The sequence below is a fragment of the Xylocopa sonorina genome, chromosome 9 (assembly GCF_050948175.1).
Source record: "Xylocopa sonorina isolate GNS202 chromosome 9, iyXylSono1_principal, whole genome shotgun sequence".
NCBI lineage: Eukaryota > Metazoa > Arthropoda > Insecta > Hymenoptera > Apidae > Xylocopa > Xylocopa sonorina.
In genome coordinates, this window is record NC_135201.1 from 7,498,371 (window position 1) to 7,524,786 (window position 26,416).

Consider the following 26,416-nt stretch of genomic DNA (forward strand, 5'->3'; position numbering starts at 1 on the left):
AATACATCTCCAATTACAGGAATTAACTAAAAATTATACACGTTACGACAAAAGTCGTGGGATATTAATATTGCACAGTAGCCAGCGGCGGAAAAAAAGTTGAAGTTGCAACGTAGCTCTAAGAAAACTATTAAAATCGCTCTGGCTACCTGTTGCAAACGATTTGAACTAAATCGCGAAACCAGAAATTTTGCCGTCCTCGACTTTTTTTTACATAATTGTATGTTTTTCGCTATATAATTCAGGGTCGTATTTGCAGAGAACAAGAAATGGACGACTAAAGTGTGAAGTAAAGAGAGAGAAAGAGAGAGAGAGTGAGAGAGAGGGAAGGCATATAATTTCTCCCCTCCTGGTACAGCAACAATATACCTTCTTGACAGTTGCAGTTAATATATGAAAGAACTCAGTCCACCTATGCGAATCACTATTGTTTATTCTTAACTCCGTGAAAAGGATTTATCTTAAAGGATTTTGGTGGCTGACTTGATTTTAATGTCGAGTTGAATTCGCAGAGCAGTACGTGCACAAGAAGAAGGGTTGAAAGAGAAGAGGATGGATCCTAAAAATGAAACGGAAGGCATTAATGAAGAAATTAGCTACGTAAGATTGTTCGATTTAATTAAAAGAAAACTTGACGATAATCTATTTAATTTTTCGGATCTATAAGTATTCGATGTGTTTCTATTTCTTTTCTGACAATTCCTCTGAATTATTTGTGCAATTACACTGTTAAGATTATTAATCAAGCTATACCGTAGTAATAATTGGATGTAAAGTTATTAATATATATTCTTATTGAGCTGAATGTGAAAAATTGTTCGATATAAAATCATAGTTTATAATAAAAATTATCAATCTTACGCAAAGGACAGTATTCCTTTTAATTTACACGTATTTACTTATGTTGTAATAAATTAACTAACTTGCACTGTTTCGTTTTTTGAAACACTGAAACTATCGTTAATTACACTGTTATGAAACTAGATCATAGATTATCGTTGGTTGCGTAGTCTCTCTCTCTCAGTCTCTCCTTTTTATCAATAACCATGAAGATAAATGTACGTATTGCATTATCATTATGCATGTCATTTGTAATACAATAAGAAACTGGACGTTTTCTCTTCAAAGGAATGAAAGAAACTTACCTTGTCAAATTGCCATTGTTTTTACGAGATCTCTATGTATACATTTATGTATACTTGCTTTTATAGATTTTTATCATTAAAATTGTTCTTATATTTTTATAGCACTTCCGTAATAACGAATTATTGGCTTATTGATGTCCATTTATAAACAGAACTTTTTTCTGAAAAGAAGTGGTGGTTAAATGACTTAGTCTTCCTTATTTCTGTTTAGAGCTGCTTAATTTTCCGTGTTTAAAGTGTATCATGGAATTCTTCGATCCCACCAGCGAATCAAGATACTTTCTTTTTCGCTTTCTCGTTTGACAGAACTTGAATCTTCGATAGTCACATCGAAGCTACGCATCTGTACACTTTCTCCCTCAACGTACATCTTAAACAATCAAATTAAAGGTCTGAAGTGTATACAGGCTACATTTTCCGCATCGTAGTCAACGTTAATGAAATTCAACCTGAGTGAGAAATAAACTGTTTCATCAATTAAATAATTACGCGTACAATTCGTCCAAATTAAAGAGTCAAAGAAATCGCGGGGCAAAGTATACAGATCACAGAAATCTAATTATAATTATCGTATATAATGGGGATGTACATGAAGGATTTGTTGCAGGATCGTAACGCGCAAAGAAAAGTTGGTCAGGTAAAAAATACGTTCTCTTTCAGTTTCACAACACAATGTTCTACATTCTTGTTTAACTGAAACAATTAACTATTTAACGTTCGTATAAATGTAAAGGTTGCATGTTTAGTATTAACGTACTTACAGAGTGTCGCGACGAATGTGATGCAGCAGGTACATCATGTGTCGAGAGAGAGACGAGGAGAGGCTTATGGGAAGTTCAAAGGATTCCGTGGATGTACCATTTGGCTAACTGGACTCTCAGGCGCTGGGAAGACTTCTATTTCGTTTCAGCTTGAAAACTATTTCATTTCTCAGGTTTTAAATGTTTTTGTCAAATAATTTGAGAAACAATTATTTTCCCAACATCGATGATTACTTTTGAATCGTCCTAGAACAAGAATTTTCTTTTTGTAGGGGATACCAGCCTACAGCCTCGACGGAGACAATGTTCGTCAAGGATTGAACTGTAACCTGGGTTTTTCCAAAGAAGATCGAGAGGAAAACGTGCGAAGAGCAGCTGAAGTGGCGAAACTGTTCTCAGACTGCGGTATAATCACTATCTGCAGCTTCGTGTCGCCATTCGAGGCTGACAGAAGGCTAGCCAGGAAGATCCATGACGATTTCAACCTGAAGTTCTTCGAGATCTTTGTAAAGGCTTCCGTGGAGACCTGTGAAGCCAGGGATGTCAAAGGTCTCTATGAAAAAGCAAGAAAGGGCATGATAAAGAGTTTCACAGGTATTGGCCAGCAGTACGAAGAACCCACAAACCCTGATCTCGTGGTGAATACAGAGGTTTACAATTTGCAAACGTCGACAAGAATGGTGATTGAGTTATTGAAGAAGGAGGGTATTCTTCCAGAGATTCGTAAGGGGGTTGACGAGTTGTTCGTTGAGGCAGAAAGACTCGATGAGGCGAGAAGAGAGGCGGAGAATCTTTCTAGTATATTACCTTTTTTCTTATTAATCTCATGGCGATTATAATTGATCCCAAGCGCGACTTAATTTAGAATTTATTTCAGGTATCGAAGTTACGGACATCGACTTACAATGGATTCAAGTGCTTGCTGAAGGTTGGGCAACTCCTCTCAGAGGTTTTATGAGGGAAGACCAATATTTACAAGTCAGTATAATTTTCTTCGTGCATTACACAATAATTATGTACCTGAAAATTTGCACCCAAACGATTATATTATAAATTATAATTGTAAAATAAAGATTATCATACAATAATAAGTTGAACGGTGTTTCCATTAGTGTCAGCATTTTAAAACCATCGAAAAAAATGGAGACACTATTAATCAGTCGATACCAATTGTACTGCCGGTTAGCACGGCTCAAAGAGAGAGGTACATAAATGCACTAGGGTTGACCTTGAAGCATAAAGGTCGAGCTATTGCGATTTTGAGAAGACCAGAATTTTTTACTCATCGAAAAGAAGAAAGGTTTGAACAATATTAATTAAGTATCTATTCTCAAATTCTCAGCATTAATAATAAAAAAAAAAACAAAAAAATTGTAACAGATGTTGCAGAGAATTTGGAACGAACGATCTCGGACATCCTTACGTGAAAATGATCCACGAATCGGGTGACTGGCTTATTGGAGGGGAATTAGAAGTTTTGGAAAGGATCAGATGGAACGATGGCCTCGATAAATACAGACTCACTCCCAATGAAATTCGGAAGAAGTGTGAAGAATTGGGGGCAGATGCTGTTTTTGCCTTTCAATTGAGAAATCCAATACACAATGGCCATGCACTGCTAATGCAGGTTTCTACGATTTTTAATTCGAAACATTTGAATATTCATTAGTATATTTTATTGATTGATTGTAAAAGTCTTATATATTATAAATTATAATAGGATACGAGAAGATACCTTGTAGAAACGCGTGGTTTTAAGAAACCTGTTCTTCTACTACATCCTCTGGGAGGATGGACGAAAGATGATGATGTACCGTTACCAGTAAGGATAAATCAACACCAAAGTGTTCTTGAAGAGGGTGTGTTACATAAAGACACAATTCTCGCTATTTTCCCAAGCCCAATGCTTTATGCTGGACCTACAGAGGTATTAATTAAGTACTCTCCCCATTACCAGAACGATTGAACTAAATTTCTAACTAACCAACAATAAATCATATAAATAACGGTGTCTTTCCGCTTAATTTTAGGTGCAGTGGCACGCGAAGGCAAGAATGATAGCCGGAGCGAACTTTTATATCGTTGGTCGCGATCCTGCTGGTTTACCGCATCCTGATAAATCCAAAACACCAGATGGTAATATTTTTTATCAATAAACAATTAGCTTAAATGTTAACTTAAAAATGGGAAACTTAACATTATATGCTCTCCCATTTCCTCTTATTTTACGCCTTTTCTTTGTACACATATATGCTGAAAAAATGGATAAAAAAATCATAGTAAATTAAATGTGATATTAAATAATTAATAAGATTCAATTAAAATTAGGAAATTTATACGATGTTACACATGGTTCGAGGATACTGTCTATAGCACCAGGTCTCTGCGATCTTGAAATAATTCCATTCAAAGTGGCAGCGTACGATAATAGAGCGAGAAAAATGGCATTCTTCGAACCAGAACGATCGCAAGACTTCGATTTTATATCAGGAACTAAAATGCGAAGTAAGTTAATTTTTTATTAATAGCACAAGTAACATAAGTAAATTAATATTTACTAAAAATAGAATATACTTTATAATTGCTTAAAAATCAATTCATTATTTCAGATTTAGCCAAATCAGGCGAAAATCCACCAGAAGGTTTTATGGCACCAAAAGCTTGGCAGATCGTCGCAGATTATTATAAAAAGCAATTAAACAATAGAGTCTGAATATTCAAACAAACGATTTTCATACAAAGGAATGAATTTCATGAATGCAACAATATTTGTTGTCTAAATTTAATTTAATATAATTGAAATGATAAATAAAGGTATCTATTCTGCATTGAAAAAGATGGCTTGTCCTTCCTTTATAAAAAACAATAATCACGTAGGGTACAAGTGAATGCACGTAAAAGTAATTTATTTGTAACTTTGCTCGTTAAAAATGATCCTCTAAAAGGTGGGAAATGGGGAATGAAAGTAAATAACTTTAATTTATTTTTCTCTAATATCGATATACATATACGTATATACTTACGTATATTCATTTATATCTATGTATATATGTTTACGTTTATTGCATCAGACACGAGAAATCAGTAACATAGAGCTCTTTCTCAGGGACGTACTCTTTTCTTTAAGGGTTACCTTACTTTTTTTCTGTTTCTCGTTCACCTTTTGCTCAATCGAAAGACAGTGGAAAAAGAAGAAGGTACAGCGACTAGGATTTAGTCCGTTCACTCTCTAACGACACGCTGCTTCTTAGTCTGGTACACCTAGTGAAAAGAATTAACTTTGACCTACGTTGACTTCGAAATTTTAAACGAAATTATAGTATTGATCAATAATTTGGCTTCACCCTCTTCCTCAGAATCGGATATTCGGGTGGCCTGTAGGGAGCTCTGCTTCGACAGCGTTCTACCATGAGCACGAGGCCTAGCGGGTGGCGATTGTTTGTTCCAAAGCGCCTCAAGTTGATCGAAGTGTTGAGACTGAGCGAGGGCTGCCTGTTCCGGTCCTAATCCGGACGGGCTGCTCGTTAATCCGACTTTGCTTATCTCGTCCATTGAGGCGCTCACGCTGAATCGTCGTTGTAATCCATCCTCCACTGAAGACGTTAACGTCCCTGAATAAAAACGGTGCAATATATTAATTAAAACTCCTACGGATAAAAAAATACTCGTTATTAACGATACCTGAAGTAAGATGCCCGTATTTTCTATGCCACGTGTCACTGTCAAGCGACACTTCTTTCTTCAGCAACCTCTTATTCGGCCTCTTCGGTCCAGGCGGCCTCAGGTCCCTAGTATCGCGCCAGGGTGCCACATAATCTGGCAATTTAACATATTGCGCTGGAGTATTGTGCAAACAAAGGATAGGCATGCATTTGTGCTCCAGCAAATGCAATGCAAGCCTCGATAGGTCCGTAGCAACCTCCAGGCTTAACACAGGGACGTGTAACATGATGCTGCTTAAAGGGCAACCCTTTTTGGTGTCCCAAGTGATTAAACTTTTGTCCTCGCTACCGGAAGCCGCTAAACTTCCGTCACCTGACAATTTGACGCAAGTTATATAGCCCAAATGGCCTTTCAGAGTGTGGAGATCGCTGCCAGTATTTATATCCCAAACGATCAGATTCGCGTCCCTAGACCCAGACACCACGATGGATTTATCCAAGACGGAAACTCCGACGCATGTAACGTGATCTGTGTGGCCAACGAGAACCTGCGTAGACGTTTGTTGTATGCTTCTTTTCATTTTTAAGACAATTGTACGCGTAACCAAACTTGGATATAAGATACTTTATCAGATAAGTGTTACTTCAATGTATAATATATTGATCAAGAAGTACACGAACCTGTGACAATTTACCACCAGCAAGCTGCCAGACCTTCAAACTCATGTCCCTCGAACCCGTAATCAGCGATCGAGAATCTGGAGTGACAACCAGACAGGTAATTTCCTGAGAATGTGATACTTGGTACTTTTCTTCAGGGCCAACTCCCAAACTTATTATTCTCAATTGATTGTCTCCTGTCCCACATACCGCGTATCTGGAAATTGAGAATTTAGTTGTAGAATTAACAGTATTAAGAAGATGTACTGCTCTATTAAAATTGTGTCAATTGTTACTTGACCTCATATCGGAAGAAACTGTAAAACAACGACCTGGCCCGCACACTGATTGAATTAGAGTGCCCGTGTCGGCTGCCCAAACTCGAATGGTACCAGCTCTATCCGAGCTGACTATCCTTCGACCATCAAACATAGCAGTTACCGCGGTAACAGGCGCTTGGTGTTTGAAGGTTGCTACCACTAAACCTAAAGTCAGACCCCAAACGCGAACCGTCTTATCCTCGGAACCTGTATTCGATTAAACTTCCAATTAATAAATTTCTAAAAAAAAGTTCATATGTATACGTGTACATAAAATAAATATGCAACTTTTATAAACTTGTATAACTAAGTATTGCAAAAATAATATAATTCAACATTAATAAATGACGGAGAATTCGGAAACATGCGAAAAGAAAAATAACAGTATGTATTTTAATATGCAAAGTATGTCTAAACGAAACACTACTTTCTATCGCTATACCTACCGGAAGCAACAAATAAACCGGAAGCTGAAAAGGCAATACAGGTCACACTAGCGATATGTCCCTCGAAGGTGGAAAGTAACTCATGCGTGTTCAATTGCCAAAGATTTACAAGCGAATCGACTCCACCAGTCACAGCCATTGCACCGTCCCTCGATATATCCAAACAAGATATAGGAGCAGTGTGCGGATGCAATGATTCCTGTTTACTGGATTTTTGGGGTTTAGTGTGAGCCTCTTCGCCACGAAAACTCCAATAAACCACTCGATCACCGGAAGCTGTTATAAGAAAGTCGTCTTTCTCTGTCACCTTTCAAAAAAAAATCATTTTAAGTAACGTATGACAGAAAATTAACATATTTGTTTCTTTACCATTGTAGAAGCTTATTGCATTGATAGTATCGTGTTACCTTAACAGCCGTGACATCCGTCGAAGGATTCGCTGGCAAAGTTCTGGTCAGTCTTCCGCTGTACATGTCAAAAACGGAGACCTTGCCTTTGGTACCGCCGGCAATGGCCCTTCTGCAATCCCTCGCCAAACAAATACTCTTCACTTCCCCTTGGTGTCCTCTCAACGTGTGGATCTCGGTTCCTGTGGCCAGAGATCTTAAATACAACTTCTGGTCCTCGCAGGCCGCTAAGAGGAACACGGAATCCGACGATACATCCAGCATTGTGACTGCAGTGGGCAAAACGATACTCTTTAAAAGCGTGAATCTGACCAGGCACCATAAACAGACCGTGCAGTCGGAGGAACCGGAAACGAGGATCTCGCCGGCGGAATCGACGCGAATGGAATTCACTGGACCTCTATGGTGATCGACTTTGATGAGAACGTCACCGGCTAAAAGGCTGGTCACGATTATTCTTGAATCCTCGCCTCCGCTAAAAGCAAAAAGGTTTGATGTTAATTTTTGGCGCAATTCATTGTGAACAATATAAGTAGGAGTGGTTACAATTAATATCACGTAATAATAACTTTAAATAAATATTAAAAAATAAATGTATTTAAATAAAAGAGATACAACGAATAAATCATTTTATACACATATTAAAAAAATATATCTAATTCTTTCTAAACTAAGGGGAAGACATTTGGCCTTGTACAAGATGAAACCATGAACCTGACAATCACAGAATTCTTGAGTGCGGATGTCAAGCACAGAACTGGGGCAATATGTTCTTGGATCCGAAGCTTGAGGGTAAATTCTTTCATGTCCCAGACTATAATCGAAGTGTCTTCCGACCCTGTCAGTAGGTACTGTGAGTGCTGTGTCACGGCCAAGCAAGAGATTGGATTCGAGTGTCCTAAAAATATTACAATGCACGTTCTAGTATGCTCTAAACAGACCTTGATTTTTGTATAAAAAAGAAAAAAGTGTTTTCCATTCAAAAAATTAAGAGAATTCATAAAATCAATATCTTCAACCAGCGTCGAATTCCCCTTTTATTTCTTCACGGAATGACGTGAAATGCGATGATAATATCGCATACTTAAAATGCCACTTTAATCTACTTTAGAAACTACTCCTATATTCTCGTAAAAACCAACTACGTCATCTACTTTGACTTGCAAATTAAAGTGGCGCTATCGTTTAAGCACATTTTAAAAGCAAATTTAAAAACAATTCGTACCGTAAACTTTTCATGGCAATCGCCACGTTGCATATAAATCGACAAGTTTGTATTAATTTTCATTTTGCAACGAACAAAATTTTCTGAAATCGAACGAATGCTCGCTTTATTATCAGTTACCTTTAAACGTGTGAACCAATTGTGCAGACATCACGTGCCATAATTGAGCATCTCCCTGGAAAGGAACGATGATAACGTGCTGTCCGGAAGGGGCTGCCTCGACGAGTTTCACGCCTTGCGGACAGGACAAAGTGCGAATTTGAAGAGGTAGGGGAGGTTGAAGCCACCCACTTAATGGTACCAATAATGGTGCCGTGTAGCCGTCGCACCATGCCATCGCTGCCGTAACCATTCTACTAACCTTGAATCAGAAATTCCCCTTTTTTTCTACGGAGACCATTTCACAAAATATCAATATTCTAATGCTGTAAATTAATTTTTACCAATATCATTAAACCTTCGCCATTTGAGTTTATCAATTTATAACAATTACCTTATAATTTAAATATTGATAAATATAAATGTTAAGCTGTTTACTCACTAAATCACCGCCATCTTCAGCAACAGGTCTCAGCCAACAGATCAATTGCGCTCCCAGTTGCAGTGGATCTCTCGTTAAAATATCACTGGACTTCCTTACTGTATAGTACACAAGTTCCAGATCTCTCTCCAGCAAGTATTTCCTTGAATGTTCAAGGACGCATCGCAAATAACTAACGGAGATCATTTGGACTGCAGCCAAAAGGAAATCGAACGCACAGACTGCCAGTTTCTTCAACTTTTCAACGTCCCCAGCTCTTAACAAGTGCAGCCAGGCTTCTTCGACGTGCCTCACGTTATAGGCTGTGTCCTGTGACCTAGGTCGGCTTTGGAACGGTGTTTCCTTCTTGGGTGTCTCTTCTTCCGGAGATGATTTGTCGTCTTTTTCGTCGAAATCCTCCGAGAAGAAAAGATTCGCCAATTCACCGTGGTAGCTTTTCACGATCTCTTGGTTATGGAAGTATCTTTTTCGAGCTAGATCACGGATTGGATACCGCCAAGAGAAGAGCATTCTTCCGCTCATCACGCGAACCTACGAATAATTTCGTTTCTGTTTAGAAGAATTTTGTTATTCATATTTAAAGCAATACCTTCAAGAATTCATTGAAAGTTCTCCTAACTAAGCACCAGGTCGCAAAATTGAAGTGTGCCTCGTCCAAAAATAGTGGCCCATCGCCTCCAGTAGGCATAATCATTTCGAGAATCTCCGTTTCGGATAATCCATACTCGGTGGAGGCCAAAATAGCTCCAATTCTATTCGCCGCGCGTTCACCAACTAATTTCTCCATCGTGTCCAAGACATTTTCCTTTTCCAGCAAGTCAGAACTGGAATCTTGGAGCTCGATTAAAATTTCGTTGCTACGTAATCGTTCTTTTTGCACAGGGGTAAGCCGCAGCAATTCGGGAGGAAGAGTTGTGGTTATTATTAAATGGACGCCTGGAGGAAGCAGAAAAATCCTATTTTGGAATTTCCATTAGCAAAATTGAAAAGATTAACCTTTTCAACGGAATTTATAATTTTAGCGGCACGTATAGTCCTCCTCTGTGGTTTCTCAACCACCCTTACCTGGCGGCAAATTTAGTGGCAGCCACGACAGAGCAGCGACGATGTCGCACTCGAGCGGATGTAATCGATGAAGATCGTCGAGTAGGATCACCAGTTGCTCATTCATCGGCTCCTCTTCGATCCGTCTCATAATTTGTCCCAGCCAATTGTTCAAATAAAGGGGATCGAAAGAGGCGTCTTTAGGTAAATTCCCGTCCAATAAACCGGAAAGGAAGCCGACGTGTTGACAGAGCACTCGAAGCAGTTCGAGGCTGTACGCTGATCGAGGGGTGGAAGCGCAGCAGCGGACTACTTTGAAAGTGGCACAATCTAGCCAAGAAGCAGCGTCGGTGTAAATTCTTGACAGCAAAGACGATTTCCCGGAATATTTGCCTCCTTTTATAAGTATTGGCCCGTGCTTCTGTGATTTGCCTGTCGAACGTTTGGAGACTTACATAAATAACGTAAAACAGATGCAAAGAATGAGAGGCAATAGCCTCGCAATCCACAATTCTCGCGATAAAATTACCAGCTATCAAAGTCTCCTTAATCCTCTCAACATTCTCGTTCTCCTCGCAAGGTTTGATCTCTCTTAGGCGCGCCAGGTGCATCAGACTCTCCGCATAGATCTCCTGCACCATCTTCTTTTTGCTCTTAATCTCTGGATCAACCTCGATGGAGGCATTCACTAGAGTTTGCACGCGGTTCACGATTAGACGGCAAAGATGTGCCAGATATCCTTTGTGAGTTCGGTTGTCAGGATTAATGCCGCCTATCTTTTGTTCCACGTCGACGTTAATTATATTGTCGGCTGGCAGGCGACTGCTCACCAACGATTTCAACGACGCCACTGCCTTTGGGCTTTTCCTGCCTTTCCAAGAGCGTGTCACCGCTATCACACCCTCACCCGTTTCGTCTAATTCTGTAAAAGTTATTTCAGGGCTAAGTGATAGTGGGTCTTTAATTTAAGATTCCGTTAAACAATGTTTTAACGAAAGAGAGACTGTTGGAAAATGGAAGAAAAATGATTTTCTTCTTTAATATCGAAGCTTCTGCAATTTGCCATTTTCCTTTCATCATAGCGATTTTTTAACGTTGCACTGACTGCTTGGTCGTTAGCCACGCGTCATTAGCTATGTGGTCATTAAATCTCACGTGAAAGATTAATGGTCTCTAGCTGGTTTACCGTGTCCACTGTGTCTATCTATTTTTAAATTGCTTCTTGGTGATTACAGTTTTAAATAGAGCAATCTCACAATACAATGAACACCTCTAAAAATAGCTTGACTCAGGATTTATTTAATTTATCAACGACTTACTTAAGGCATACTCGAGCTGTCTCTGCGCGCTGCTCTTCAATATACTCTTTATCTCTTCGTTATCACAATTTTCTGAAATCGCAGACTCAGCAGCCTTTTTCAACGCATCCCTAATCGTCGGTTCTGAACTGTGCCAACTGTCTTTCGCAGTTCCCAATCTGTCAATTGCGTACACAACACAGTTTTTTTATACTGATCCGGGACAAAAACAATTTCAGGACATATTCTCTTTTAACAACTAACAAAGCATCGGGTGAAAAATATTACAGAACAGTACGAAACAAAGTTCAGCCAATGATTTAAATCTTTTTCAACAAAATGACGCCTCGTTTCTTCCGTGAAAGCTCCGATAAACGCTCGCAGAAATGACGAGGACGCGAACAGAAGCCAGGACAAGAATAATTGTGCGTGGAAGTCCTAAAAGAGCAAACAGGAAAAAAATGAAAAAATTAGGACGAACGAGAAGAAAGTTCGAGTGGATAGAGAAACCTTATGTAGACGTGGAAACGGCATTAATAAAGAGAAAAATGGGAAACCTGTGAAAGGAACCAAGGGTAAAAGAAGAAATAAAAAAATTACCGCGCGATAAACATTAATACAATAATAATAGTAGTGCATACAATATAATAATGGACAACATAAGTGAAATTACAATTCTCATCACAGGTATCCCGAGTTCGATCATAGTAATAGAACTTTAATATAAAGATACTGGTAACGTTCGTGCAAAGAAATGTTCCATTATTGGAAAAAGTCAAGCAAGATACAACAGAACAGAGTACGATATAAAAATATTAAAAGAAGGGGAGAAAAAAAGAAAAGACAACAAGGACGGCGCTATTTTCATCATGCTCTGAGTGAAACCATGTGACCTCACCGTAAAAGATTCCTTCCAATATTGGAAATGAGAGAAACATTGCAAATGGAAAAGGTTCCATATAAAAAAAAAAGAATGGAGAACTTAAATTAAGTACAACAGAACGCGGCAGAGTATACCAACATTTACGATTGGAAAGAAGGTATATCACAACCATGAAAATAAGACGACCACGCGTCGCAATTCCCGTCGTGCAACGAGCGAAACCGCATAAATTTTTCATAAAATATTGGAAACGACGGAATGTACCTCTACCAAAAAAAAAAAAAAAAAAAATGATAAAAGTCGAATCGGATAAAATAAAATACGACGAGACGGTGCATTAACGTTTAAGGAAGAGGAAGCAGTTTTACGTTTAGCAATATCCATAAAATGCCTGTTCGTTTTTTAAATATACAAACTTAGGTCTCGTATGCACGCTTCTGCGATTAACGTGTACACTGGGACGCGGCAAAGGTAGCCAATGTTTAAACAAAAAGGGGAAAGCTCGTTACAATCTCGAGGGCGAGAAATAAAAGAAGCGAAACGGTCACAATGAAAATAAGGACAGCAGAAAATTGCGGGCTCAGATTGGAATAATAAAACCAGCGTCCGTCCCTCTTTTATCGCGTTCACCCACGCCTCCGCCATTTCCATTCCACGTCCATGCAACAGTGTATTAAAACGTAACTACCTGCCAGCCTTTAGAACGTAGCAATTATTATCGTGTTCGTAGTGCTCCTCCAAGCTGGTACACCGGCTCGAGAGGGTTTCGTATGTACCGGATGTCAGCTTCGTTGGTACCCATCCAACGTTGTACTCGTCGCCAATTAGCAGCTTTGAAACAGAAATTTCGGATGTTAGAGGTGATAGTTTGTATGGCGATTAGTTACCATCGGTGGGGTGGTCTTTTTAGCGTGGGCGAAGGGGAATAAAATGACGGTACACTGTTAATGTAAGTGACGAAGGGATGGTTTCATCGCATGAGAGTGATAATGGATTGCCGATGACGAGATTTGTAATAGCTCTTTATGTCATTGGCACATAGAGTTCCTTTTATGATAGGTAAATGGAAAAAGTATAGGAGAAGCGTGCGTTATTATTTGTCAACTAATTGAAAATATAATCTGTACTGGTACTAAAATATCGGTATCAGAAAATAATATGTTAATAGTGTAGTGTAGATGTTAATAATTCTACGTATCATGATTGTTATCTCACCAATAGGAAGCAACCCCTCGAGTGTTGGTAAGCAGCGTGTATTTCGTCAAAAAAGTGTTCAGCTAAGAATGGATTTCTATCAGGATTCACGTTCGTTGCATATTGCATATCCACCAACAGGACCTACATTCAGTTCATAATTAATCAGGCTAACTTAATCACACTGAAATTAAATGAAACGTTCTAGAGAGGTACGAAAATAGGACAGGGAAACGTTTGACAAAATAAATTTCACTTAATGTGTAATAAACAAAATTCATCAGGGAAATTCTGTTCCTTATGTACCTCGATTCCCATGTCGTCATAAATCGATTGCAGCTCTGGACCGACCAGTTCCAGTAATTGCTTCCTTTCCTCTACAAATTCTAGAAATATTAAAAGCAAAAAAAGGAATTATAGTAGCACGATCCCCCCAAAAGGAAAGAGACACACACGACCACTATTAAATTTCAAACATTTATAAGCACGCCCAGCAATTCCAAAATAATTTCATAAATGTTGTAAAAATTTCACCGAGGAACTTAATATTCAAGAAATTCGCGGTATAGAAATTCATCCTTTTAAGAGACAAGAATACAGCTTTCCCTTTATTCTGTTTACTCGTGGACATCGTTCTTTAATTATCTCGAAGCATAAAAGTTTAACGATCCTCCGTTAGACCAGAAATTCTCCGGCGATAACTCTTTTAAACAGGTGTCCTCGAGAAGACGTTTATTGGAACACTTTTACGTAGTTTCACCTCGCTTTACAGACGCCCCTATTTAAAAACAAAAAGTCAAATACAAACAGTTGATAAAACAAAGTATAAGTATATATATAATTCGCACACATGAGTGTGTATGTACGTGCAAATAAACGTTTCATACCCGTTGTAAATTGTACATAGCTTTTGTTTTGCAACAGACCCCGTGTAACCAGACTTGGTAAAAGTGCAATTTGATAAAACAATAAACACGTGGGAATACGAGTAGAAGCATTGACAGGACGAACGGACAATTTCACACATAAACGGACAAGTGAATGGATTAACAAATTGCTTTATTCAGCGATAACCAAGTTTATTAATTTTTCCCTCTTTGGTTCCACCGGTTTTCATGCGTACTGAATGGAAATATATACATTGAACATTCGTGATAAATACAACTGAACGCAAATAATGTGTACACGGATATAAAGAAACGCATTCGTCAATACCCAAGCAATTAAGGTGGCTGCATACACCTATCTTTTCTATCATCGATTAAGTGGATGCGGCCTCTTTAACGAATAAGTTTAACGAATGATTACGAGCGAAATGAACAGATAGACAGACACAGATGTGAAATGACGAACACACGTGCCAAAAGAGCAATTGATCACATTGATTCATAGACAAATTATGATACATATGCGCGTGAACGTATAGTATATAATTTTTTTAAATGAACAAACGAAGCGTATTTTTGTTTCTTTAACCCATCAGACACCAGAAATACAGATTTGTCCCTTAAACGACACACTTTTCACGAATGCCATTCTAGCATGGCTTTATAATATTGTGAGATAACAATCAAGCGATAAAATGATTTTTATTAACAACTTACTTGAAATCTGTGTCATTTAAGAAACGTTAGATATAGACAAGTCAGAAAGTATTTATAGAAGAAAGTGATTAGAGGATAAGACCATTCCGTTCTCCAGCGATGAAAATTTTAATGAGTCTCGGCGCTGGCAAGTTTTTAGGAGGCGGCCCGCCCTTAATCACCCCGGCGATAAGTTCCACTTCTAGATTCATTTTGGTGCCTCTCAGCTACGCGACTTAGAGCAACATTATCTCCTCTCCGTGGAAATTTTGCTGAAGCATGCACTGGTTCAATGTGATTAAATAATTACACCTTTGAATGGGAAACGAGATGAAATTTTCAACTTTCGAACGAACATTATTCCGTTTCAAACTTCTCTAACTGATTTCCAACTAACTTAACGAAATTTTGATAGATCAAACTTTAATTTACAAAATACTATTATGGAACTAAAAAATCTTCAAATATTTATAACAAAGTATAGTACATTAAATAATCACCTTTATTTTTCAATATTTTGGGTCCATCGATCTTTCCTCTTTCTCTTCTTTGGAAATATTTCTGTTCCTCGGTTATTTTCAGCGATAACAATAAAAACAAATCTATTTCTGGATAATCTCCCTAAATGTGGTCCCCATGGACACCGTACAATTATACAATAGTATATTTTCAACGTCTACGTATAATTTCAAATGCAAACAACTCTATTCACTATAATATCGATGCCTCATGAACTGATTGTTTTTCCTTATTAGTTTTCTGTATTGTTCTGTTTCAGTTTTTTACTTTGTTCACGACAGGAATAAGTTCTTTCTCCTGCACACTAATTAATATCAATATTTTTTCTGCTACTTTTCTGTCCCATAATTTCTTTATTTGGTTCGCGATAGAAATTTATTTCTTTTCGTTCTAATAGTAATACTTTAAAACATTGAATACCTCTTAACGTTAACATTAATAATAATAATCTCTCGTATTAATCTTCAATATATAATATATGTATATAGATGAATATATATATATTCTCAGTCGTCAATAGAAATACGTATAATAGATTCGATCTGCTAATTAATGTATGTCGATTTAATCAATTAGGTAACTTTGTTCTAGATTGTCCTCGCTTTGTTTTTGTTTCTCGTTCTCCCTCTTCGTTTGTTCACACTTTATTGTACTTTCCTCGGAAAAGACTCTCGTTTCCTTTCTTTTTTTCGTTTCGTTTCTTCGAGTCTTGAATTTCAGCGTCTTTTTTTCTATAAATTTCGTTTCTTCTTTATTTCTTTGTACTGAATTTATATTGCTGGTTAAGGTGGTCCTGGTCAAATGCCGATACGCATTTTCTCTTGCTTCGATTTTACCGCCAAAGTTTTCTTCGTTGATTACATTGAGCTCATTTCTTGGAATTCTAATGAATCTGCAACAGAAAAACGGAGCAAGCACATTGAGAATTTTTCAAATTCACATTCCTTCTTCTCTTTCATTCGATCCGACAGTTGTTGTACATATTGGAGGAGGAAAATACTTGACCTAGCAAAGACAGCCTATAAAACTAGACCGTTATAAATATCCTTCATATAAAAGCGACTAAAAACGAGGATGAAACGAAGAAATGAAAAGGAAGATTTACTTAATACCGTTCTGTACGTTTACAATAAGTAAAACCAAACCAGAAGATCCGGCACAATGAAGAACTTAAACAAAATTGCTCCACGAGACCCGACGGAACCTACCCCAAGTACTCTGCAAAAATAAAAAGATATAAAAGAAAAGTTCAAAGAGGATAAGGTGGCGCTCGAGAGTTTCGCAGTAATCGAGAGTTCTCGCTTGAGCAATCTAACACGTGGACCGTTCGCCCAACAGTAAGTGTCTCTGCTTCCAAGCCACGGATCCACGAGGTAATCTTACTAACGAGCCTTCTACCAGCTCCGCCAGGAAACGCATCTCTCTTTTTTTCTTCAATTTTCTTTCTTCCTTTCTCCTCTCCCCTCATTTTATTCTCTTGCAACCTTTTCAAAAGCTTCTCGTGCCACCAGAGGGATTCCAACGATGTGATGGCTGGAAAAGTTTGGCCTCTGAGCGAGTTTCCCGAGAGAAATTTTATATTATGTATATCGGGTGTCACGGAAGGTGGTTGTTATTCTTTGACACGACTGAAAAGAAATTGTATAAAAAGTGAAAAGTGAACATTTCTCGAGGAGGCGATCGCGTGCGTACGGTGTAACTTCGAGAGAGCATGTACAACGAAGTCTGTTGTACGAGATTCTCGAGTAAAGAAAATTAATGTCCCTCCCAATGTGTAATGAAATTTCTGCCACATACGATCCACGTAATTAGAGCCAATCGATTATCCAGTCTGCCACCACGATGGTGACACGAGACAGATAATTAACCAGCTTGATTCATCGAATTATTTACCAGAGAATATTACGGTTTTCCTCAATTCTACCATAATAATACTTCGTCAACGGGCCTTTACATAGTAACGCTATTTGCATTTATAACAGCAACAACTTGCGGATACTTTCCATTCAGTCCGTCTCTTTCGCCCATTCGCTCCATTCATATTCAGATATATTAATCCCCAACAGGATTTCCTGCAGCACGGGAACGTGCGTCGAACAGCAGATTTTTTGAAAAACACTAACTCCGCTCTGCGGAAAACTGAATTAAGCGGGAAAATATTGTTTTAGGGATGGAAAATTGTGCAAACTATCCACGTCCGCATTAAAGGGATGAGAATTGCACAAGCTACGCGGGAAAAATAAGGCGAGTAAAGGAAACGAATGAAATTTTTAAAACTCCAGCATAAAATCAAACGAGATGACAATGTTCGTTGCTTTAAGAAAACCATCCCGTACACGTTCCACCTTACTTCATCGTTCGTGGCATACCAACCTACACTAATCACTTTAGAAACGTGATTACGACGCGGTTGGGGGATAATTTAGTGCCCAACGAGAAACTTTGTCAGGTCTAAGGATATTAGGGGTCTAGAGAACACGTCGCCTTTCGGACGAATCTGATACGTCCGATCCATCGACATCGACACCCTGGAATTGGACATTAGCGTGATTATCGTGGCGCAATCGAATTGTGGGTAGAAAACGTTAGTATCACCTCGTGAGAATGCGAGATGTAGCACCAGTACCGATGCAGGGGAATCTGGCGATCCGGGTCAGACAGCGCGGTGGTCGACAATGCCCGAAGGCTGCGATGAAAGATTGCTAGGAAATTTGGTTAACGGCCAACTCTGCCGAGCAATTATCCAGATTAAATTCACCCGTGATAATCGGATCCATCGACTCATACTGCTAACGAGGATTGATGAGAGAAGAAAAAACGAATCGTTTCACGTGTGAACACTGGTAATACTAACGGGAATACCCTACATCGACTACCCTGAAAAAAAAAGAAAAGTGAAAATTCTACACGAAACTTATGAAACATGTGGTTCTAGAAAAGTTTCTACGGTAAATCCTTGGTAAGAAAGCTACAAATATTGGAGAAGTAATAAAATAATGTTTACGCTATTGACTGCGCGAAAAAGATACCGCCAAACAATTCCCGTCCACGTAGTGTTCTCCTTTGGGTTGTGTATATCTTGAGATGAAGGTTAATGAGGGAAGTTTTGGAACTCGACGGTACAAAAAGCTGGAAAAGAAGAGGTACGACATTTATGTAATGCTACATTAATTAGTTTTTCTTGGGGCAGGGGCTGCCAACTTGCCTTTCGCAGAAGCTTAAAGCTACATCGATTAAATTTGGGGCTCCAAAATAAAATTCATTTCACAGGAAACATCACTTATTAATATTAATATCTTAATCTCACTTAGGTGTTGCGTAGCGGCTTGAAAAATGGGTCGTGTACGAGAACATGGTGTCTCCTGTCTAGCGTAACTTTTTATTATCGCGGCACACACCATCTGGCCCGTAATTTCACCTAATTACGGTTTCGTCCTGACGCGTACACCCGTGCAGGACAAAGGCTTAATTTCAAGGCACAATCGATAACGCGAGAAATTCGTTGCCAGGCTAAAGAGCATTTTCTGCATAGGATTGCAGCGGGGTTGCATATAGTGCACTTAACATCAATAAAGCTGCCGGGGATACCGTGTTATCGCGCGGAATATTGCAACTGCACCCTCGAACAGGAGCAATCAATGCGAGAAAGAATGTATTTTAGGAGCCTGGGCATGCATTCCTGGCCAAACTTGATATCGTTCCTTAAAGTTTTTGGAATTAAAAAATGTTTAAGACCTAAAGAATGTACGTCCTCGTAGCTGGAATGCGTCTCATCATTTTTCCAGTGTTGTAACATGCGTTGGTAATGGGGCAAATGCCAAGGACGACAAACCTGATGGTCAAATAATAAACATTTAATGACTAATTAATGATATATTAACTTTGATATTACGAGACATGATTATTTATTGCCATTACCATAATTGTCTATAGTTTGGCCTTTTGCTTCGTCCAAAAAGTACGTTTTATATGTAGAGAAGAGAGTATTATCCCTTTCTTTCATTTATTGTCAGTGGCTCAATTGTACTGCAAAGAAAAAAATGGTAGAGAGAAAATGACGAATGCTTCAAGGAGAACTACATTTCCAGGGCCAACTTTTTTTTAGCAAATGTAACAATGCATATATATAGTCTACAGTTGTAGCCTTTTTTTCTAAATATTCAGCAATAGACAATTAATTTTCTGAATGTTATTTAAAAAGGAAGAAAATATAAAATACCATTCGAAGAAGAAAAGACAATTGACAATCAACGAACACAGCAGCAGCCAGCTCGTTTCACTTACTGGCAAAGAGATTGATCATACTCCCGCACCACGAGTGCTTCTCACGCACTCGTGTCGCAACTCGAGGCCGTTTTATCGAACGACGTGGAATGGACCTCTGTTTCTCCACTATTCTGTCGCAAAGGTGCTTGAAAGAAACCTAATGCGTCGCAATTATCGGAAAGAAGAGCACAGCCAAGTCGATTAATATTCAATTTTTATATAATCACTATGTAATTGATGCATTAAATGCACGATAAAAAAAGTTATCAGAGGTCTAAAGGGTTTAAAGCGCAACTTGATACGGTTCGATGCAATTCAATTACCATTAAACCCCTCTGCGCCTTTTATTTTAAATTCGAAATCAATGCATAAGCGATATTTGGATTCAGACCCCAGAAAGGGTTAATTACCATATCGGAATTACTAGAAACCTGCTTATTATTCATAGCCCCGTGTAACCATGGAGTGTAAGACAAAGAATAACGAGAAATTTCAATTTCACCACCGCTGAAATTGTGCTCGAAGAAACTCTAATGTTCCCCGATTATGGTCGAATCGTAGCTCGCGCTAACGAGCGTTTTTCCCGGTGTAACGAGGGAGGAAACAGGTCGTCGTGGTGGCGCGTGCACTTCACGTCACCAACAAGAACCAGCCGAACACGGCGGGGCATCCTTTGGAAAATTTCATCGGTACCGTGAATCCATTAAAATCGAGGGGGATGAAACTGAGCTCTCGTGAAATGGGAATCGAGTCGGATCGTGAAACGGACACGGCTCCTTCCGCATTCAGGAGCCACTGAATCGACGAAAACGGATCGAGCACCGTACCTGGAATAGGAAGTTCTTAAATCTCTGTGAAGTGGAGTTTCATCTGATAGCAAACTACTATAATATTCACCTGGAAAAAACGTCGAATTCAACCCCTCTCCAGCTAAGACTTCGTCTATTTATGAAAACGGGGATTATAATTTAATTTCATGTTAGAACAACGTTTCGCTGGAATCACCGAACACGTCTAAATGATCGATCTTATTAATTCCACGATTTCTTAATTCCATTACGAACTTTAAAATTCGATTAAACTCGAACCCCTCGAAGTTTCCACGGACTTGATGAATTCCAATGTCCAACGTACCCGGACACCAGCTGTTTCTCCTTTTTCTACCGGCACAATTTGCATGCCCAACAGTGCGATTAACGTATCGTGCTCCTAAGTCTGGCTATAAAAAAAGAAAAGCGTGGCTTTAAAAAAAAAGTGGGAAAAGAGGACGAGGACGGGGAACGGGAAGCAGTGACTCTTACAGAATGAAATAAATTAAAAGAAAGGTGTCTCACCAGGTGTATTTATAATTGCAACAACTGCGACCCGATCCACTGGTCCGCGATACGTGCACCCTCCAGGTGAACCTCTGAACTTTTGACCCGGCTGGCCCTGGAGCCAAGATGCGCCGATACACGTGTACATCTATGTGTCGTAACGGGTTGGTGAAATTACGTGATTCCAATTATTTCTTTCTGACAAATAAACGAACGCCCCTCTCGCTCGTAGAGTCGGCGAATTACGTAATTGGAGCACCGTCCATGCCCTCAACGAGCTAGCCGGCCAATTTTTATCCGCTTTCGGCGGTGAAACGTTTCCAAAGCTGGGCAACCGAGATCGAACGACATGGAATTTCTGATTCGATTAATTGAAGTAAACGTGAGGAGAGAATTTTTCGTGAGACAAGACGTGTGGAGAAATTGAAATTTTCAGACTGTATGACAACAAATGCACCTCTGAAAGATGCCACGTCGACGATACGTTGCGGTTATTGTACTATTTTTATAATGTAAAGGAAACGCAAGTAGAAGCGCGGAAGGAAAACTTCCAAGCAAACTCTGCATCGTGAGTAAGAGGAAAACAGCGAAGAACATTACTTCATACTTCCTTTCGAACAAACAAACCGTGCAATAAAACCAGCAAGTTCGAACAGAAACTCTTACGAAAGTAACATCCGCCACCTTGCTGGGAGTTTCTAAAATCGAACATCGAGAAAGAGAGAGAGAGCGCGCACGCGAGAGAGAACGAGAGAGAGGCAAGGCACAATACGGCAGCTTTTTATTCCCCTGAACCCGGGGACGCTTTTCGTTACGTTCGAACTGCCGTGCGGAAATTTCATCCGAACTCCCTTTTCTAACGCCCCGCTCGGTTTAGTCCCTTTTGTTCGCCTCCCAAGCGGATTCTGCACGCTTTCAAACACTGTCGATACGTTTCTTTAACGCCCGCGCTGAATGGAACCATTTCTCACGTGTTTCTTCCGTATAGAATGCGGGCCAGAAGTTTGGGATCGCTGCGATGCTTGAAGGGACGACAAAGGATTGTACGCTTGCGTCGATGGTAAGGAGAGGTTTTTGGGAAGAACATCTCTAAACGCTAGAAATAGAAAAATTTGTTGTGAAAAAAAGTAAAGTTATTTTTAAAACTATTTTTATAACGTTAAAAAAAAAGACTATAATTTCAACAATTGCCGCACGATAAATTTTGTTGGTCACATTACGGGTATATTTAAGATATCAAATTTACACCATACCTATGCGTAACAACATGCGACGCACGATTTCGCGAAATCACAGCAGCGTGGAACAAAGGCATGAAAAGCACGCGAAAAACAGCACGGCAATGTTTTCAAAACTCGTACAGCTCAAGCCGTGACGGAAGTACGTGCAATACCGTGGAATGGAACGCACGGGAATTTTCCTGTTCGCTTTTCCAGCTTTGGTTCTAATTTTGCACGCAAATATTGCGTGCAAAATTAATTTACAGATATCAATAAACGACTAAAGTATAATATATACATGTACATGTATGGAATGTTATCTAATATATTTTAAAGTATTTCAAGTCTACACGTACAAAATTCCGATCATGCTAAATTAGTCTTGCAAAGTATTTCGTTACTCGACTAATAATTCTGAATGTAAAGCAAGTAATTCGAATAACGGCGAGCATTCTTAAATTTATTTTTGTAATATTGTAAGATACGGAAACGTTCCTTCCTGGTAGTCAATCCAATTGTAAAACTTCTTCATAATATTGTATTACATCAATGCTGTTCTTAGGAGATAAAGTTTCAGACGTGTTCGCTTGCAACGTGTCTGACCATAAACTATCCAATTTCCCTTATGCTCTTCCACCGTCCGTCCACGCTTCCTTCGCTCTAACTCTTGTCAGTAGTAGTCGTACACAAATGAATCACGCCGTACGTTGACACGATGTTTTATGTCTGCATTAACGATTCTAGGTTTCTTGCCATCAGAAGGACCGAAATGACGAGGAAAGTTCGAGCGTGCTCTCATAGCCCTTCGAATAAATTACTTCTTAGAGGAAAAACATACGACAACGAGCAGATTTTGCTACTCGTTTGTTCTTTTTACAGATCAAGCAAACAAACAGGGGTGTAAAGAGAATTTAAAAATAATCGTATGAAAAATTCTATACGCTGTGTGTTTACATTGTCGTTGTTGTATGCGACATTTTAGACAAGAAATTGTTATGCACATCGGCATACAATAATTTTTAAATGTTATGCTACTTTGTTTAAAAGTGCACAACGAAGTGTTTAAAAATAATCGCTTAAAAAACTGTAAACATAATATACTTCTATATTAATTTTTATATATTATTATTATCATTATTAATATGATTTGTCTTTCAGAACATCGAATCAAACTTAACAGAAACTTATGAAATACTACGTGAAAATCGTACCAAATTGCGATGCGCAATAAAATAAACCATTGAATATCCTTACCATTTGTCCACAACCTATCGATTGTAAATATTTACATCCCTCTCTCTTTGTACCTTTAATCGACGAGACAATAAACAATAAACGAGCAAAGCGTTACGCGCAACACGCTACGTACAGTGTATTTAAATTGTAGATAACGACGCGAAAAAGAACAAAGGGACCATGCAGTCGTCAAGGAAAAAACCCAAGCGCCACCTGTCTATCGATAAGCGATAATAATTATTTTTTAATTCATCGCGGTCAAAGAATCAATCACCGCGTCGGTAATACCGCCAATTATCTTCACCCTATCGATCGGTAAGGACGAGCCAAAATGGCGGTGGGGGGTGTTTATCGAGCTATATAAAGCAAGCTTCAAAAAGACAAAGAGCTATCCTGAAAATAAGAATCGCGCGCGCAACACCCTTATCCCGCCAAAGTTGACGATGCATTTCGCACAGAATATAAAAGAAAAACTACTAAACGCGTGGCGAGAAAAAAAAAGGCGGGATAAATAACAGGAGGATGAACTAGAGCGGTTCCAGGACGAATTGGAGGACTGAGTGTGTACGAAGAGGCACTTACCGGTCTGTTGTCTCGACTGGAACGAAAGACAGTACCCCTCGCTGCGGTCGCCGCACCACTACTGACACCGGAAGCCTGACCACCGCTCGACCGAAGCGATAGGTCGGCGCGCATGCGCGTTAGACCAGTTTACCTGGGAACAGGTTGACGCATCGCCATCTGCCGAAGGGTTGACCAATCGAATCTCTCGCACTTTATCATCCCTTAGCCGAGAGCTAGGAAAAATTTCAAATAAGTTTAGAGAGATATCGTGAATTGACATGTTACCGTTTAGAAATTTTATTTCGTCCAGAATGTTTATGTTAGGAACAAATATAAAAAATGTAACAAAAAGTAGATTCGATACAATTATGTTAATGTGTGAGAGATGAAAAGAAAACTACGGGTCGTTCTATTCGTTGAGGTGTCAAATTCCAAAAACGACGCTATAGTATTCAGAGTTTTATTTGTCGCACCTCTGACAGCGCAGTTTATAATCCTGAACAACTTACATTATCCGTCTACCTTTGTTTCCTTTTCTCGTTGAGTTACGATTCGTTCGAATCTTCGAAAAAGAAATGTTCGAATACTTGTCTTCTTCGCTTGGCAGCATTGGTGGTAAGAGAAACGGAATTTTCGAAAACTCCTGTTTCTCTGCACAGACTTATCTCGAATTAACCAAGTAAAACATAGTATTCATATACATATATATATATATATATATCCAACAATGAGTATAGTCGCACGGTCTCATAGCATCTGTGAAGATATTAAAGTTGCACACCACTTCTTTTAGAACATGTCTGAGTGCTATAATTGACTGAAAAGAAGATAGACTTATATATAATAATGTGCACATTATTTATTACCAATTGTACTCTCGTATCATTTATGTAAATCGAAGTATAAGTTCAATATGTAAACAGATTTTGTATTCTTTAATTATACAGCTAATTTCCAAAATAATTTTCCTAACTTTATGAATTTCTAAAGTATTAAACATTTTCTCTGGAGTAGCTCTAAGAATAAATATACTCCTACAAGAGACATTTGAATATATTGAAAAATGTATTTCATTTTACTTGTAAGAGTAATTTCTTAAACGTTCAGTACATAAATAAAAAGCATGCACTTAATCTCAATTTATTTCTAAATTTAATTAATCAGAGTTCAATTTAAAAGTAATTCTCTATCTGAGTCACAATTATTACTACAGCAATCTATTAAAACCGATACAAATCATAAAAATGTAAAGGAATATTCTACTGCCATCCAATCATAAATTTCACATGTATCTCACTTCACATACTTCATTTGAAATAAACGAAATATAAAATCACATAAATTTGAATTGTTCTTTGATTACCCCATGATTTGTACTCTCTCTTCCATTCCAAACCAAGTCACTAAATGTGGTTTTCGAAAAAAAAAAAAGAAACAAAATGATTACAATTAGGAACGATTTATGTACTTGCATTGGTATGCAACGTGAATCGTGTGTTCATGTGATATCGTGCTTTCATATTTTTTTTTTTTTAAATACATACACGTCCTACGTGCCTCGTATACCCACATGGAATTTCTTCGTTTTGTACTTCTGTTTGTATGTCTACAAATTGTATTCGTAAAAAAAGAAAAAAGCATTTCCTTATAAATGTGACGTTACATTGTGTTCTTCGTTAATTCGAGACCAGTCTATACATATACATATATACACGTACATCATACACGCATGTACACCTACGTAGGTTCCACACAACTCACAGCACGTCTCATTAAACATGATAAGCAAGTGTAACATTCTTTTATCAACAGTCCTATAAAGAAAATACTTACTGACAGTTGTTAAACAATTGAATTGCACGATTAACGCAATCCACGGACGCAAGTGAATCTTTGATAAACGAGCAAAGATGCTCATTATAATAAGATCAAAATATAAAAATCTCGTGTCTCAATTCATAATTTTCATTTGTTTTGGGAACAGAGCTTTTATTCTCTTACTTGTCCTTCTGACGAATAAATAATATCGTTTCACTTCCTCCTTTACTTTTCTTGTATTTATACTATCTAAGATTACTGATAAATAGACACACGCTACAGTATTTTGAGAGCGCAAAAATTTTCAT

At 38.4% G+C, this 26,416-nt stretch overlaps 3 protein-coding genes across 5 annotated transcripts; 1 reads left to right on the forward strand and 2 right to left on the reverse strand.

The window, feature by feature from the left end:
* The first annotated feature begins 1,918 nt into the window (after positions 1-1,918).
* LOC143427609 (bifunctional 3'-phosphoadenosine 5'-phosphosulfate synthase 2) lies at positions 1,919-4,742 on the forward strand. The gene is made up of 9 exons (XM_076901866.1): positions 1,919-2,079; positions 2,179-2,704; positions 2,784-2,884; positions 3,019-3,206; positions 3,287-3,533; positions 3,627-3,833; positions 3,937-4,042; positions 4,235-4,411; positions 4,516-4,742. The coding sequence occupies exons 1-9, from the start codon at positions 1,927-1,929 to the stop codon at positions 4,617-4,619; spliced, it is 1,809 nt and encodes a 602-aa protein (XP_076757981.1). The 5' UTR covers positions 1,919-1,926; the 3' UTR covers positions 4,620-4,742.
* Positions 4,743-4,859: 117 nt separating this feature from the next.
* LOC143427608 (protein qui-1) lies at positions 4,860-16,162 on the reverse strand. 2 transcript variants are annotated; one of them, XM_076901865.1, is made up of 19 exons: positions 15,670-16,162; positions 15,273-15,453; positions 13,893-13,972; positions 13,608-13,730; positions 13,081-13,223; positions 11,531-11,688; positions 10,741-11,133; positions 10,233-10,643; positions 9,757-10,103; positions 9,168-9,698; positions 8,747-8,987; positions 8,116-8,299; positions 7,402-7,876; positions 6,995-7,301; positions 6,530-6,755; positions 6,250-6,445; positions 5,588-6,116; positions 5,251-5,517; positions 4,860-5,167 (listed from the first exon to the last, which is right to left on the reverse strand). In XM_076901865.1, the coding sequence occupies exons 2-19, from the start codon at positions 15,379-15,381 to the stop codon at positions 5,154-5,156; spliced, it is 4,734 nt and encodes a 1,577-aa protein (XP_076757980.1). In that variant the 5' UTR covers positions 15,382-15,453; positions 15,670-16,162; the 3' UTR covers positions 4,860-5,153. The 2 variants fall into 2 exon arrangements, with proteins under 2 accessions (XP_076757980.1, XP_076757979.1); XM_076901864.1 differs by having other exon boundaries at positions 15,273-15,481; positions 15,670-15,705.
* Positions 16,163-16,252: 90 nt separating this feature from the next.
* LOC143427610 (uncharacterized) lies at positions 16,253-24,514 on the reverse strand. 2 transcript variants are annotated; one of them, XM_076901868.1, is made up of 2 exons: positions 18,996-19,416; positions 16,253-16,580 (listed from the first exon to the last, which is right to left on the reverse strand). In XM_076901868.1, exons 1-2 carry the CDS (start codon positions 19,040-19,042, stop codon positions 16,253-16,255), a joined length of 375 nt encoding a protein of 124 aa, XP_076757983.1. In that variant the 5' UTR covers positions 19,043-19,416. The 2 variants fall into 2 exon arrangements, 1 of the variants encoding a protein (XP_076757983.1); XR_013102333.1 differs by lacking the exon at positions 18,996-19,416 and adding an exon at positions 24,309-24,514 and having other exon boundaries at positions 16,453-16,580.
* Between the last annotated feature and the right edge of the window lie 1,902 nt (positions 24,515-26,416).

What these genes read in the sequence shown, in the direction of transcription:
- LOC143427608 (XM_076901865.1), bottom strand. Translation starts at nt 15,381, where the DNA reads ATGAATCTAGAAGTGGAACTTATCGCCGGGGTGATTAAGGGCGGGCCG. An exon ending in CATCGCTGGAGAACGGAATG is followed by an intron (nt 13,973 to 15,272) that starts GTCTTATCCTCT and finishes TAATATTTCTAG; the next exon opens with AATTTGTAGAGGAAAGGAAG. An exon ending in AAGAATTCTGTGATTGTCAG is followed by an intron (nt 7,877 to 8,115) that starts GTTCATGGTTTC and finishes TTTTGCTTTTAG; the next exon opens with CGGAGGCGAGGATTCAAGAA.
- LOC143427609 (XM_076901866.1), top strand. Translation starts at nt 1,927, where the DNA reads ATGCAGCAGGTACATCATGTGTCGAGAGAGAGACGAGGAGAGGCTTAT. An exon ending in TAAATCCAAAACACCAGATG is followed by an intron (nt 4,043 to 4,234) that starts GTAATATTTTTT and finishes AATTAAAATTAG; the next exon opens with GAAATTTATACGATGTTACA. An exon ending in ATCAGGAACTAAAATGCGAA is followed by an intron (nt 4,412 to 4,515) that starts GTAAGTTAATTT and finishes TCATTATTTCAG; the next exon opens with ATTTAGCCAAATCAGGCGAA.
- LOC143427610 (XM_076901868.1), bottom strand. Translation starts at nt 19,042, where the DNA reads ATGTTCTCGTACACGACCCATTTTTCAAGCCGCTACGCAACACCTAA. An exon ending in AGCCGCTACGCAACACCTAA is followed by an intron (nt 16,581 to 18,995) that starts GTGAGATTAAGA and finishes TTTCTGTTGCAG; the next exon opens with ATTCATTAGAATTCCAAGAA.